Raw genomic sequence first — 15,408 nt, forward strand, 5'->3', positions numbered from 1 at the left:
TGTGATGTATCGTGTATTTCATTATCGAGTCTCAGTATGAAATAAATGTAGCGTTAGGTCAGGAATCGAGCTGAAACACTGGGAAATGATTAACGCTCTATCAGTGTGTGTGTGTGTGTGTGTGTGTGTGAGATATGTGTCTGTTCTGAGTATGCTGAAATATTTTTTCTTCGTTTTTTGGAGAAGCCGTGAGTGTGGAGGCAGAGTGACTCGGTTTGGTTTGGCTTCTCCAAAAATCCATGACGCAAATCCAAATGAAAAAATAAAAGGTGTTGGCTGCAGCCGAGTGTCTGGAGAGGTTCCCCGTCTTCATGCAGGAGCTCACCATGAATATTCACGCTCATGGAATGTGAATAAACCACATGAAGAGGCCGAGACAGTCGCTGAGAGCAATGTCCCAAACGCCTGTGTGTGTGTGTGTGTGTGTGTGTGTTCGTGTGAGATAAAAGGACTTGTAGTTAAATTTATAATAAGCAGGAGCACTGGACAGAGTGAGTGAACTCAGGCGGACAAGAGTGTGTGACGACAATCATCTACAGTTCACTCTCACACATTTCTGATCTAATACTAATCTTCAGACTAAAACTATAGAATATAGAAAGTATAGTGATGTTTCCACAGGCTGAAGTTATCTCAGATAGCTATCTCATCTCATTTAAAGTGTGTTATATATAGTAATAATGTACGTACAGTGCTGCTCGACCGCATTAAACATACATTTACATCAGTTACCCCACGGAGCAGCTTCATCCTGACACGGGGACGCATGGAAACTATTTATTTAGCCAAGCATTTTTATAAATAGATTAGCCTTAGGTAAAGGAGCAGATCTGGGGGACTCATGGACGTAGAGTATTATGGTGAACTGGTATGTTTGGATGCTGTCTTCCTCACTCTCAGTTCCCCCTCATGTCTGTGTTTCCTTCTGGCTCCTCCCCTTTTAGTTATGATGTCATAGTTAGTCCTGCCGAGTCTCTGCTTGCACTCTACAGTTAATATACATTATACATTATACATTATGTGACTGTGACCATACCTAACTGCCATCTCTCCTCTTCTGCTCTCCACATGGGACTCCTGGGTTGTGATTGTGAACAGTGTGTAACCTCAGCAAAGCAGAAATCATGTGAACTAAAACACATTTCCTGTAACACAGATGCACATTGGACCTCAGAGCTCACACACACACACACACACACACACACTAGATCGCAGGGACTGACTCTATCCGTCATCACCCGGATGAGGATGGGTTCCCTGTAGAGTCTGGTTCCTCTCGAGGTTTCTCCCTCGTGTCCTCTCAGTGAGTCCCCCCTCTGCACCCCCCACCTCCATGTGATCATCAGAGACAAACTGATAAAGTGATCATTTCTGTAACTCTGCTTTGTGACCAGATCTATGGTTAATGCTACACACACACACAAAATATTTAATTGTCCTTATTGTGTGTGTGTGTGTGTGTGTGTGTGTGTGGTAGTAATAGTGGTGCAGTAACAGATCTCTCCTGCTAGAGGGCGCCCGCGCTGCACTGACTCTGGATTGGGGGGGGAGGGGGGGCGCGCGTCCCGAATCACTCTGAAGCCCTTGATCAGGCCGAGTGCGCGCGAGGCTCCCGCGCTGACAGGTTGTGATTTGCATCTCATTAGCATATTCTAATAGTCTAATATTCAAAGCCTGCATTCCAGTGACGTAAGGGTTCAGTGAGTGTAAAAGGTGTGGAATAAGCGCGTGCACAGCCCACTGAGCCGCGCGCACACACACACACACACACACACACACTCTCTCTCGTGCTGTCACCCCGGCGGAATGTGTTTTATTCCTGTGCTGCAGGTCTGTGTGTTGGAGCGGGGGTCTACTCTCAGTCTGGGAGTGTGAGGAACACCGAGCTTACACACACACTCACACACACACACTGGGAGCCTGAAGAAATGTGAGTTGCCAGATTGGTGTTATTCCCTCATTCCTGTTTATGATCCTACACGCAGTTTTTTAGAATTTCTTTATTAAGCTTTGACCTGATTGGCTGGGTGGTTTAACAGCTGATGACGTCACTTATGTGTTTTTCAGGAACACTTGAGCATTACATACTGAAGTATCAGAGGCCTGAACGTGCCGCTTGGTCCCTAAAGGTTCTTGAAAGCACAGACGTGGTTCCTGAAGGTTCCACATTCCCTTTCACTGTCTCACAGTAACCGTACGGTACACATGGACTACAGCACACAAGGTCCCAGCGTCACACCCCACCGCCAGCTTGTCCCCGTTGGGCCCTTCAGTGAGGCCCTTAACCCTCAACAGCTCCGATGGAAAATGAGATAACAACGTAAGTCGCTCTATTTAAGGGCCTCGGCCAAACGCTGTAAAGGGAAATGTCTCTGCGTCTCAGCGCCCGGGTTCAGAGCTGAAGCTGTCGCAATAATGAGCTTCTGATCCGCAGCCTTCCTGTCATTTTAATCTAAATCAATAAACCTGATTAAGAGCAAACGTAACTAATAAAATTTGGAAGCAGAGCGAACAAACGAAAGGAAGCCATTAAAGCGCACAGCAGACAGACAGACAGAGCACCGTCATCCTCAGGATGCACACACACACACACACACACACACACACACACACACACCCAACAGCACCATGGAATAATCTCTACTTGGAGCTGCATCTCATTCAGGTGTTTCTCTGTCTCTCTGCTGAGGACATCAGGAAGTCTTACACTTCTCTGGCGTTTATGTTATTTGAATATATTGTAACACTGCTGTCAGTGTTAATGTGTTATGGCATGCGTTTAATCTAGAAATTTTTATGTGTTCATTTTTTTACACAAATTAATTATCTGAATAAGTCTTACCCTAATGGCTTTCCATATTGGCAGTGCTGAGGAATCAGATGACTGAGGAAACATGACCGGGTGCTAAACGGCAAGTTCCGTTATAAACAGTGTCAAGATGGACGTTTGGATAAAACCAAAGCTGTGTGCTTGAGCTATCTTTAAGAGGAACTATTTTTGCAGGAATACATTAATTATAAGATGTGGGAGCTGTGGCTCAGGCAGTTAAGGCTCTAGGTTGTTGATTTTCAGATCTGAGGATCCGGGTTCAAGCCTGGCTGTCGGGTTGCCACACCCCTAAACCACCCGTCACTGCACGGCGTCCTATTGGAGAGATTTTAATTGAACTTTTGTTAAAGGTTAATGTTTGAGATATTATAAAACTATTTAATCTGTTTTCTTTAAACAGTTTTTTATGCAAGTAAATCTTAGTATATTAAAATTGTGATTTATTGTGACTTCCGGAAGCAGATCGAAACTGAGCCACGTTGCTTTAGAGGAACTTCATTTAACTGCAGTCTGATTTACTGGAGTAAATCCACAATGGTGTTAAGAAGAATAAAAATTTCCAAAAAGTCAGACCATCTAGAAACCTCTCAGACCCTCCTACAGATTCCTCCAGAGTAATCAAAGTAAAGAACAGAGTTTCCCTGATACAGAATAAAAAGAGATATATATTTTTAAACTTTAAAAGCATAAAATTATGAACTCGCTAAAAACATGGAAACATAAACATGTGCATCTTTAATACCACACTGTCCATGATCTGAAAAGTAATAATTATGTAATAATCATCATGTAATTAACATTGTTTTTTTTTTAGTGACTGCATCCACATTCAACTTGGTACACTGTAAACCCTAATGCTCAAAGTAATTAAACATATTGAGTACTGTTAACTTAAATAATTACAATTAGTTCAAATTAATAGACCTTGATGAGTATTTAGAACTTTTTGGTATTTATGAGTTTTTTTGAAATGACACTTTTCAAGTTAGCTGAACAAATTTTATTTTATGTATCTTTTAAGTACTTAAGTAACAGCAACTGTCACCTTAAAGTTCCACCAACTTAAAATCTTTCAGACTAGTGATTTTGTGTCTGACGTCATCAGGGCAATGGGGCACTTGTGGCTCAGTGGTAGGTGTTTCACCTGCCATGTGAAAGGCCCGGGTTCGATTCCCAACAACCGGATGAAGTGCCTGTCCCAAGACCAGATAAAATGGAAGGGTTACGTCAGGAAGGGCACCTGGTGTAAAACCTGTGCCGAGCTTGTGTGCCGGACGGATTGTCTGCTGTAGCGACCCATTGCCCGGAGCAGCAGAAAGACCAACACCAATTTATTTGATTTGCAACAACTAAAAAAAATGAGTACAACAAACTCAAAAACTCATAGTTCCATTTACTTAAAAGTGGAAACATCATTACTTCAAAAATTGATTTAACTGATTACCTTAAATTTTTTGAGTTTTGCCAACTTATTCGGGTTTAACTTATTCGGTACCAGCAACAAGAGCAGGTTCACACACACACACACACACACACACACACACACACACACAAACTCTTACACTGGTGTTATCAAGTGGTGTGTTGTTCACAATCCTGAGGTCAATAAAACAATTCTGAAAGCTGATCGAAATACAGTGTTTATTTTATTACAAAAATTAAAAACAGGAAATCTGGCAACACTGCGGCAGAGCAAAGCTCGCGCCCAGAGCTGGAGGGGGGGAGGGGGAGGCGCGCTCCCGCGGTGTGGCTCACATGTTTGGCTGGAGTTCAGAGAGAGAGAGAGAGTATACACACACACACACACACACACACACAGTATATATATATATATATAGAGAGAGAGAGAGTATACACACACACACAGTATAGAGAGAGAGAGTATACACACACACACACACACACACAGTATATATATATATATAAAGAGAGTATACACACACACACAGTATAGAGAGAGAGAGTATACACACACACACACACACAGTATATATATATATAGAGAGAGAGTATACACACACACACAGTATAGAGAGAGAGAGTATACACACACACACACTATACACACACAGTATATATATATATATATATATAGAGAGAGAGAGAGAGAGTATACACACACACACTATACACAGTATATATATATATAGAGAGAGAGAGAGAGAGAGAGAGAGAGAGTATACACACACACTATACACAGTATATATATATATATATATATATAGAGAGAGAGAGAGAGAGAGTATACACACACACACTATACACAGTATATATATATAGAGAGAGAGTATACACACACACACACTATACACACACAGTATATATATATATATATATATATATATAGAGTATACACACACACACTATACACACACAGTATATATATATATATAGAGAGAGAGAGTATACACACACACACACACTATACACACACAGTATATATATATATATATATATATATATATATAGAGAGAGAGAGAGAGTATACACACACACACTATACACAGTATATATATATATAGAGAGAGAGAGAGAGAGAGAGTATACACACACACACTATACACAGTATATATATATAGAGAGAGAGTATACACACACACACACACTATACACACACAGTATATATATATATATATATATATATATAGAGAGAGAGAGAGAGAGTATACACACACACACTATACACAGTATATATATATATATATATATATAGAGAGAGAGAGAGAGAGAGTATACACACACACACTATACACAGTATATATATATAGAGAGAGAGTATACACACACACACTATACACACACAGTATATATATATATATATATATATATATATATAGAGTATACACACACACACTATACACACACAGTATATATATATATATAGAGAGAGAGTATACACACACACACACACTATACACACACAGTATATATATATATATAGAGAAAGAGAGTATACACACACACTATACACACACAGTATATATATATATATATATATAGAGAGAGTATACACACACACACACACTAAACACACACAGTATATATATATATATATATATAGAGAGAGTATACACACACACACACACTATACACACACAGTATATATATATATATATATATAGAGAGAGTATACACACACACACACACTATACACACACAGTATATATATATATATAGAGAGAGAGTATACACACACACACACACACACTATACACACACAGTATATATATATATATAGAGAGAGAGTATACACACACACACACACACACACACACAGTATAGAGAGAGAGAGAGAGAGTATACACACACACACACACTATATACACACACAGTATATATATATATATATATATATATATATATATATAGAGAGAGAGAGAGAGAGTATACACACACACACACACACACAGTATATATATATATATATATATATAGAGAGAGAGAGTATACACACACACACACACACACAGTATAGAGAGAGAGAGAGAGTATACACACACACACTATACACACACAGTATATATATATATATATATAGAGAGAGAGAGAGAGTATACACACACACACACTATACACACACAGTATATATATATATATATAGAGAGAGAGAGAGAGAGAGTATACACACACACACAGTATATATATATATATATAGAGAGAGAGAGAGTATACACACACACACACACACACACACACAGTATATATATATATATATAGAGAGAGAGAGAGAGTATACACACACACACACACACACACACAGTATATATATATATATATATAGAGAGAGAGAGAGTATACACACACACACACACACAGTATAGAGAGAGAGAGAGAGAGTATACACACACACACACACACACACACACACACAGTATAGAGAGAGAGAGAGAGTATACTGTACACACTCTCTCTCTCTCTCTCTCTCTCTCTCTCTGAGAGCGCAGGCTCAGTCTGAGCGCGTGCGCACACACACACACACACACACTCTGAGCGCTCAGTCTGTGAGACGCGTCTTCGTGTCCGGTCGCTCCGTCTCTCTCTCTCTCTCTCTCTGTCTCTCAGCGCGCGCCACGAACAGCACGGATATAAGACGCAGATCGGTGTGTATGCAGGTGTGTATGAGTAAGGGTGTGTGTGTGTGTGTGTGTGTGTGTGTGTTTATCCGGACTGAAGATTGAACACTGAGTGTTTCTGCGCGCGAGCTGCGGCCGGTTAGTGCTCGGTGGAGATGGACACGCGGAGCGGCGCAGGGGGGGGCGAGCCGGGGGAGTGAGGGGGGGGGAGACACACACACACACACACACACACACACGGAGCTGAGATTAAACTCTCGGTGATTTCGGAGCTCCGGTTACGTTAACGCGCGTTAGGTTATTCTTTCTTTTTTTTTTTTCTTTTTTTTTTGGAAGCGCGAGGAGCAGAGCAGGACACACACACACACACACACACACCCCGGGAGCGTGAGGAGCGCGAGAGCTTTTACTCTTTCCAGTCGGTGTATTTAGATTAGACCGGAGCGGATCAGCGGCCGGTACTCGGGCATGTGAGGAGCGATTAATCGGAGCGGCTGGAGGGGGAGGAGGGGGGCTGTGTGCAGCACCGGGACTCTGATCAGCGCTCACACACACACACACACACACACACATACTGGGGTTTGTTCTTTTAAACTGTTTCATTACATTGAAAAAAAAATCCTATAATTAATCGACCGAACCGGGGGTTTAATTATCCGATTATTCGCTGCAGGACTCTCTCTTACACACACACACACACACTCACACTCGGACCGGAGCAATAAGAAGAGGACGGTGTGCTAAAGTGTCCTGGTCTCGGACCCGCGGTGTGTGTGTGTGTGTGTGTGTGAGAGATTCATGACTCGGCTCTAAGCGCACGGACTCTCCGCTCCTCCTGATCGCTGTTTGTGTAAAGAACCCGCCGCGGAGAACCGGAGCGCGGTGATGGAGGCGGTGACGCGGCCGATCTTCCAGCCTCACCCGGGCCTGCAGCAGACCCTCAAGCAGTTCCACCTCAGCTCCATGAGCTCGCTCGGCGGCCCCGCGGCTTTCTCCGCGCGCTGGCAGCACGAGGTGTTCGGTAAGGACGGGGAGGAGCTGGAGCGCGCGGCGGCGGCCTCGGTGGCGGCCGCGGCGGCTGCTGCGGCGGCGGCCGCTCACGTGCCCCAGCCTCGGCCCCCGCCGGTGCTCCCGGTCCCGCTGTTCATGGCGAGCGACCGGAGCACGGAGCGCTGCGAGACCCTGCTGGAGGGGGAGAGCATCTCGTGCTTCGTGGTCGGCGGAGAGAAGCGTCTGTGTCTGCCGCAGATCCTCAACACGGTGCTGCGCGACTTCTCCCTGCAGCAGATCAACGCCGTGTGCGACGACCTGCACATCTACTGCTCGCGCTGCACCGCCGAGCAGCTGGAGATCCTGAAGGTGGTGGGCATCCTGCCGTTCTCCGCGCCGTCCTGCGGCCTGATCACCAAGACCGACGCCGAGCGCCTGTGCAACGCGCTGGTGAGGACGGGCTCGCGCTCCCGGGCCGCCAAGGAGCTGGAGGTGAAGGGCTTCCGGGTGTACCACGAGTGCTTCGGGAAGTGCGCGGGGATCTTCGTGCCCGAGCTGTACACCAGCCCCGCGGCCGAGTGCATCCAGTGCGTGGAGTGCGGCGTGATGCACGCGCCGCACAAGTTCGTGGTGCACGGGCACAAGGCCCTGGAGAACCGGACTTGCCACTGGGGCTTCGACTCGGCCAACTGGAGAGCCTACGTCCTCCTGAGTCCCGAGTACGCCGAGAAGGACGAGAACGCCAAGCTGGAGGCCCTGCTGCACGTGCTCAAGGAGAGGTTCGACTTCACCAGCAAGTACAAGAGGAGATCCTCAGGGGTGAGTGAGCATTCTCAGGTTCTCCATAAAGTTCTGCTTTCTGACACGCCTCACCCAGGTTCCATCTCAGGTCTGTCTGTGGAGTTCTGAAGGTCTCACACCTGGTGAACACCGGGAGAACTTCATGGAAGGTTCAGTCTCAATCCCAATCTGACATGAATCCTCAATCCCAATGTGTGTTACCTGGGTCAGGTGTGCTAGATGATGTTTGGTGTTGATGTGCCTGCACAAACTGTGAACTCCTGGAAGCTGGGTTTCCAGATCAGAGTTCCTTAAGTCTTTCCCTGGCTCGTGTGTGTTCTCGGACTGGACCAGAGCGGTCTTCTGCACAATGCCATTAGAAAATATTTAGTTGTTTGACTTTGTACTGGGTTCTAGTTTCAGGTCCACCAAGCAGGTAGATGTGTTTTAGGAGCCTTCACACTGGCTTCTAACTGAGGACTCCTGAGGGTCTTGGTGAGATGATTTAGAGTGTGGTGGAGCTGTTGGTTAGATGTTACTGAGCTTTACATGTCTAGTTGGTTTTTTGATGAACTAGACCTTGATGTTCTCAAGGGTTCTTCTTATTCAGGACAGGTTCTGGTCAGAAGGTCACAGCTGGATGTCTCACAGCAGAATAACTGAATGATGTGTGAACGACCTGCTCAGGTGTCTTACTGAAACTCGAGAGCTTCTACCGGAGTGACTTGCAGCAAAGTGTGTGTGTGTGTGTGTGTGTGTGTGTGTGTGTAAGACGTCCTCTTAAGATCTTCAATGTTGACACACACTCTTCAGATGGACTTCCACTTGAGAGGTGGTTAAACCTGATATCATCTCATTCAGCCTGAGTGCTTCACTCAATAGTGCACACTTCTCTCTAAGGGCACTTTATAGTCAGGAGTGGCCTGAAGGAGTGAACACTTTGACTGTGTGTGTGTGTGTGTGTGTGTGAGAGAGAGCTTTAGCATCTTAAAATGGCCGACGTTCTTTTGAGAACATTAGCTGGATCTGGATTGTGGAGTTTGGAACAGAGCCCAGATGTGTGTGTGTGTGTGTGTGTGTGTGTGTGTGTCTGTGTGTGTCTGTGTGTGTGCACGTGAGCTGTGAGCTGTGATGAGTGTCTGTCTAGACATGACATAACTGAACATTAAAACAATTCATTTGCACACTGTAATACACATTGTAACACGCGCAGATACACTGTAACAAACACGCGCAGATACACTGTAACAAACACGACTGGTACACTGTAACATGCGCTGATACAATGTAACACACGCTGACACACTAACACACTGATACACTGTAACACACACTGTAACACACGCTAATACAATGTAACACACACTGACACATTGTAAGACACACTGTAACACACACTGTAACAGACACGACTGATACACTGTAACACACACTGACACAATGTAACACACTGATACATTGTAACACACACTGTAACAGACACAACTGATACACTGTAACACACGCTGATACAATGTAACACACACTGACACATTGTAAGACACACTGTAACACACACTGTAACACACACTGTAACACACGCTGACAGACACGACTGATACACTGTAACACACACTGACACAATGTAACACACTGAAACACTGTAACACACACTGTAACAGACACGACTGATACACTGTAACACACACTGACACAATGTAACACGCTGACACACTGTAACACACACTGTAACAGACACGACTGATACACTGTAACACACACTGACACAATGTAACACGCTGACACACTGTAACACACACTGTAACAGACACGACTGATACACTGTAACACACACTGACACAATGTAACACGCTGACACACTGTAACACACACTGTAACAGACACGACTGATACACTGTAACACACACTGACACAATGTAACACGCTGACACACTGTAACACACACTGTAACAGACACAACTGATACACTGTAACACACGCTGATACAATGTAACACACACTGACACATTGTAAGACACACTGTAACACACACTGTAACACACACTGTAACACACGCTGACAGACACGACTGATACACTGTAACACACACTGACACAATGTAACACGCTGACACACTGTAACACACACTGTAACAGACACAACTGATACACTGTAACACACGCTAATACAATGTAACACACACTGACACATTGTAAGACACACTGACACACTGTAACACACACTGTAACACACACTGTAACAGACACAACTGATACACTGTAACACACGCTGATACAATGTAACACACACTGACACATTGTAAGACACACTGACACACTGTAACACACACTGTAACACACGCTGACACACTGTAACAGACACGACTGATACACTGTAACACACACTGACACAATGTAACACACACTGACACACGCTGATACAATGTAACACATGTGATGATACACCTTAATATGCTGACACACTGTAACAAATTACATAAATTTCAGGGTGTGTTACTGAGCTGATTGGTGTGTGTGTGTGTGTGTGTGTGTGTGTGTGTACAAATGTAAACAATATTAATCGTTATTATTATTAATTTTGCTTCTTTTTTATTTTATTCAATAAACCTGAATTAAGAGTTATGCACTAAGTATCTTCCAGTGTGTTCCACACACACACACACACACACACACACCTTCAATCTCTCTCTCATTCACACACTCCCTCACAACCTCCTGATTACACACACACACCTCCTAATGGAGCTCCATCACAGCATCTGTAAAGCTGTTATTTGATCGTTAAAGACGGCTTGAGTGTGTCATGACCTCCCTCTGATTGACCTGATTACACACACACACACACGCACGCACGCACGCACACACACTCTTAGCATTAAATGTATATTGTTTGTATTAAAAAGAGGTGTGTGGATGTGTGTACACTGTACTGTTCACGGGTCAGTGTCTAACATTTTCTTAATGTTATGTGTGTGTGTGTGTGTGTGTGTGTGTGTGGTGGGGGTGGGGTGTCTCTTTTTCTTTGGGGAAAACTGATAAGAACCCCCATCTCTCTCTCTTTCTCTCTCTCTCTCTTTCTCTCTCTCACACACACACACACACACACACTGATCTGGTCATTTGCATGAACTGTTCTACTTGAAAAGAGCTGATGAGGCAGGAATTGGAGCATTGTCCTGGAAACAGAATATGATCCATCAAACACACACACACACACACACACACACACACACACACTTTTTATTCTTGTTTCTTGCACCAAATTAAAATATCTGTGAACAGAGCTAGAGAATGTTTACATGCATCACTGTGAATCGGTGTGTGTGTGTGTGTGGATTTGGGCGGGGGGGGGGGGGGTGGGGGGGGGGGGTGCTGGAGAGTCTCAGTAGACCTGGACAGTCTGTGAATAGCCTCATTAGCACTTAGCAGCAGATCTCGAGTGGCCTGTTCCGTCACGAGCACATTTTTGTTCTTCTTAAGGACTTGCTATTCAACTCTTCCACACACACACACACATACATGAGAGCACACATACATACATACACACACACACACACACATACATGAGAGCACACATACATACACACACACACACACACACACACACATAAAGACAGAATGTTTGTCTTCTTTAAGTAAACAGCAATGGTCTCTTATGGTTTTTTCATGTGTTGTGTGTGTTGGTGTGTGTTGTGTGTGTGGGAGTGTGTCGGTGTGTGTTGTGTGTGTCGGGGTGTGTTGTGTGTGTGGGAGTGTGTTGTGTGTGTTGTGTGTGTCGGGGTGTGTTGTGTGTGTCGGGGTGTGTTGAGTGTGTTGTGTGTGTTGTGTGTGTCGGGGTGTGTTGTGTGTGTCGGGGTGTGTTGTGTGTGTTGTGTGTGTCGGGGTGTGTTGTGTGTGTTGGGGTGTGTTGTGTGTGTTGTGTGTGTCAGGGTGTGTTGTGTGTGTTGTGTGTGTCAGGGTGTGTTGTGTGTGTTGTGTGTGTCAGGGTGTGTTGTGTGTGTTGTGTGTGTCAGGGTGTGTTGTGTGTGTTGTGTGTGTCGGGGTGTGTTGTGTGTGTCGGGGTGTGTTGTGTGTGTCGGGGTGTGTTGTGTGTGTTGTGTGTGTCGGGGTGTGTTGTGTGTGTTGTGTGTGTCGGGGTGTGTTGTGTGTGTTGTGTGTGTCGGGGTGTGTTGTGTGTGTCAGGGTGTGTGGGAGTGTGTTGTGTGTGTCAGGGTGTGTGGGAGTGTGTTGTGTGTGTCAGGGTGTGTGGGAGTGTGTTGTGTGTGTTGGGGTGTGTTGTGTGTGTTGTGTGTGTCGGGGTGTGTTGTGTGTGTTGTGTGTGTCTTGGCGACCCTGAGTGACCTTCACTGTGAGGTCTGTAAATGTAACGTTCTGTAAACACACAGCGTTTAAACTCTACAAACACGAGTGTGTGAGCTTTAACTTGGAATGGTGTAGCTCAGGACCAGGTGTAGCTCAGTGGTTAAGGCATTGGACTACGGTTCAGAAGGTCCCAGGTTTAAACCCCACAACCACCAGGTTGCCACTGTTGGGCCCTTGATCGCGGCCCTTAACCCTCAACTGCTCAGATGTGTAATGAGATAAAAACACATGTAAGTCGCTCTGGATAAGATCGTCTACTAAATGTGAATGAAACACAAGGCTACATTGTTACTGAGCAGCGCGTCTCGGCTCCCATATTTATTTATAAACACAATAATGAGTAATTCACTCGCACCGCTCCGGACGTCAGCGTGGGAAAAGTCTACAGCGCCACCTGGAGGAGTATATATGAGAAACCGCGATGTTTTAGCGCCTCAAACCCCTCAGAACTTCTAACACAGACGAGTCCTGAGACTAATTAGCACTGTCAGTGTGTGTGTGTGTGTGTGTGTGTGTGTGTAAGAGGGTTTAAGATTAATTCACTCAGAGTTTAGAGTGAAAGGCAGATCGGCAGGTTTTTAACACACACGACTTTGACTAACGTGATGGCGGCAGTGTGTGTGAGTGTGTATGTGTGTGTATGTGAGTGTGTGTGTGTGTGCGAGTGTGTATGTGTGTATGTGAGTGTGTGTGTGTGTGCAGCAGCACTCGAAGGCTCGTGCACTTGCTTTTCTACGAGTCTGATGGTCTGATCACAGCGCCTCCTACAGTTGATTGTAGCGCTCACACACACACACACACACACACACACACACACTTTAATCTGAAGTCTTTCAGCCTGTCTCAGTGTTACGGCTCAGAGCTCAGCGCCGAGCGGTTCTGTTCCAGAGCGAGAGTTCTGTCTCGACCCGCAGGAGAACCGGAACTCGCGTCTACACGTGACTAAATGTTACCATGGCAACGTCACACACTGTTTCTTATTGGTCACAACCTGTGTATATGTGTGTGTGTGTGTGTGTGTGTGTGTGTGTGTGTGTGTGAGCCTGCAGTTAGAGAAAATAGAGCAGACATGACGTGGAGGTGGATTAGAGTGTGTACTTGTGTAAGCTGTGGTGTAGAAATGGACACACACACACACACACACGCTCACACAAACACACACACACCAGTAATTACAGCAGTGGTTCTGTCATTGCCTGTGTGTGTGTGTGTGTGTGTGTGTCACACTCAGGTCCTGTCTGTCTGAAACAAGAGCTATTTAAGGAGAAGTTTGAGTCGTTCCTCATGTGTGAACAACAGTCTGGCAACGTCTCCCTCACTGTCTGCCCCCCTCCCCCCCCCTCCCCCTTCCCCTCCCCCCCTCCCCCCTCTCTCTGGGCGTGGTGGTGGTGAAGACGCTTCCCCTTTTTTGCCCTGTACTTGCTAAAGGAAGGTCACAGACATTGCTGTGCTGTTACTCAGCCTGCCTCAAGTGTGTGTGTGTGTGTGTGTGTGTGTGTGTCTGAGCGTGAAACAGGAAGTGGCCTAAAGACAGGATGTTCTGTGCTTCGCTGCTGTCTCGCATTCAGTCTCGCTGTTTCACTTTCCATAACGCGCTGCTTCAGTGAGAGCTTCGGCTCCAGACGAGAGCAGACGTTAAGATGAATAAAGTTTACAGTGTTGTCCTGCACACACACACACACACACACACACACACACACACACCAGGCTGCAGCGTTCCAGACGAAGCACGTTCGCGTGATGTCTGAATAATAATCAGATAATAAGCTCATTATCAATTACACCGCAGGGTAAACAGGTCTGTGGGACACGCCCACTTTATCACACACTCGAGTTTACAGACAGGAAGTGAACGACACCTCGGTGTTTCCAAGTGAAAGGATCTGAAAACACACACACACACACACACATAGGCAGAGTGTTTCATCAGTTGTTTATCCATCATGTCTTCATCCAAACCACTAGAAAGTACAGGATGAGGTAAACTGGGAAAATCTGTCTGACTACGTGCCGTACAGACTGGGAACACTGGAAACACTGGGAATACAGAGAGATACCTGGGAATGTTGGAAAAGAGGAATAGGATAGAGGATCGGGGAAAAGTACGGAACAGTGAAGACCTGTGGGGGGGGCTACACGAGGAGCTGGGAGACACACAACATCAGGAGAGATAAAACACATCTCAGAAACATTCCTGATGTGGAAACCTGGGGAGATTTGGGATCTCATGAACAAATGCTGGTCCAATCCTTCCCTCAGACTTCTGTCCTTAATCTGTTTTCTTTATTACAAATGAGTGTAATGCTATCGTGCGTCCTTCTCAGAGACAGCATTCCCAAAATTATTTCAGTGCAATAGGGACATGCCGAGACAC

At 45.1% G+C, this 15,408-nt stretch overlaps 1 protein-coding gene across 1 annotated transcript in view; it reads left to right on the plus strand.

Moving 5' to 3' along the window:
- Window positions 1-6,851: 6,851 nt before the first annotated feature.
- skia (v-ski avian sarcoma viral oncogene homolog a) overlaps window positions 6,852-15,408 on the plus strand; it is a 34,753-nt gene continuing 26,196 nt past the window's right edge. The window contains exon 1 of the mRNA XM_053503695.1: window positions 6,852-8,712. Within this exon, the coding sequence (XP_053359670.1) occupies window positions 7,789-8,712 (924 nt within the window). The 5' untranslated portion in view covers window positions 6,852-7,788. The remainder of the gene's footprint in view (window positions 8,713-15,408) is intronic.

Source organism: Clarias gariepinus, chromosome 9 (genome assembly GCF_024256425.1).
Source record: "Clarias gariepinus isolate MV-2021 ecotype Netherlands chromosome 9, CGAR_prim_01v2, whole genome shotgun sequence".
NCBI classification, from domain to species: Eukaryota; Metazoa; Chordata; class Actinopteri; order Siluriformes; family Clariidae; genus Clarias; species Clarias gariepinus.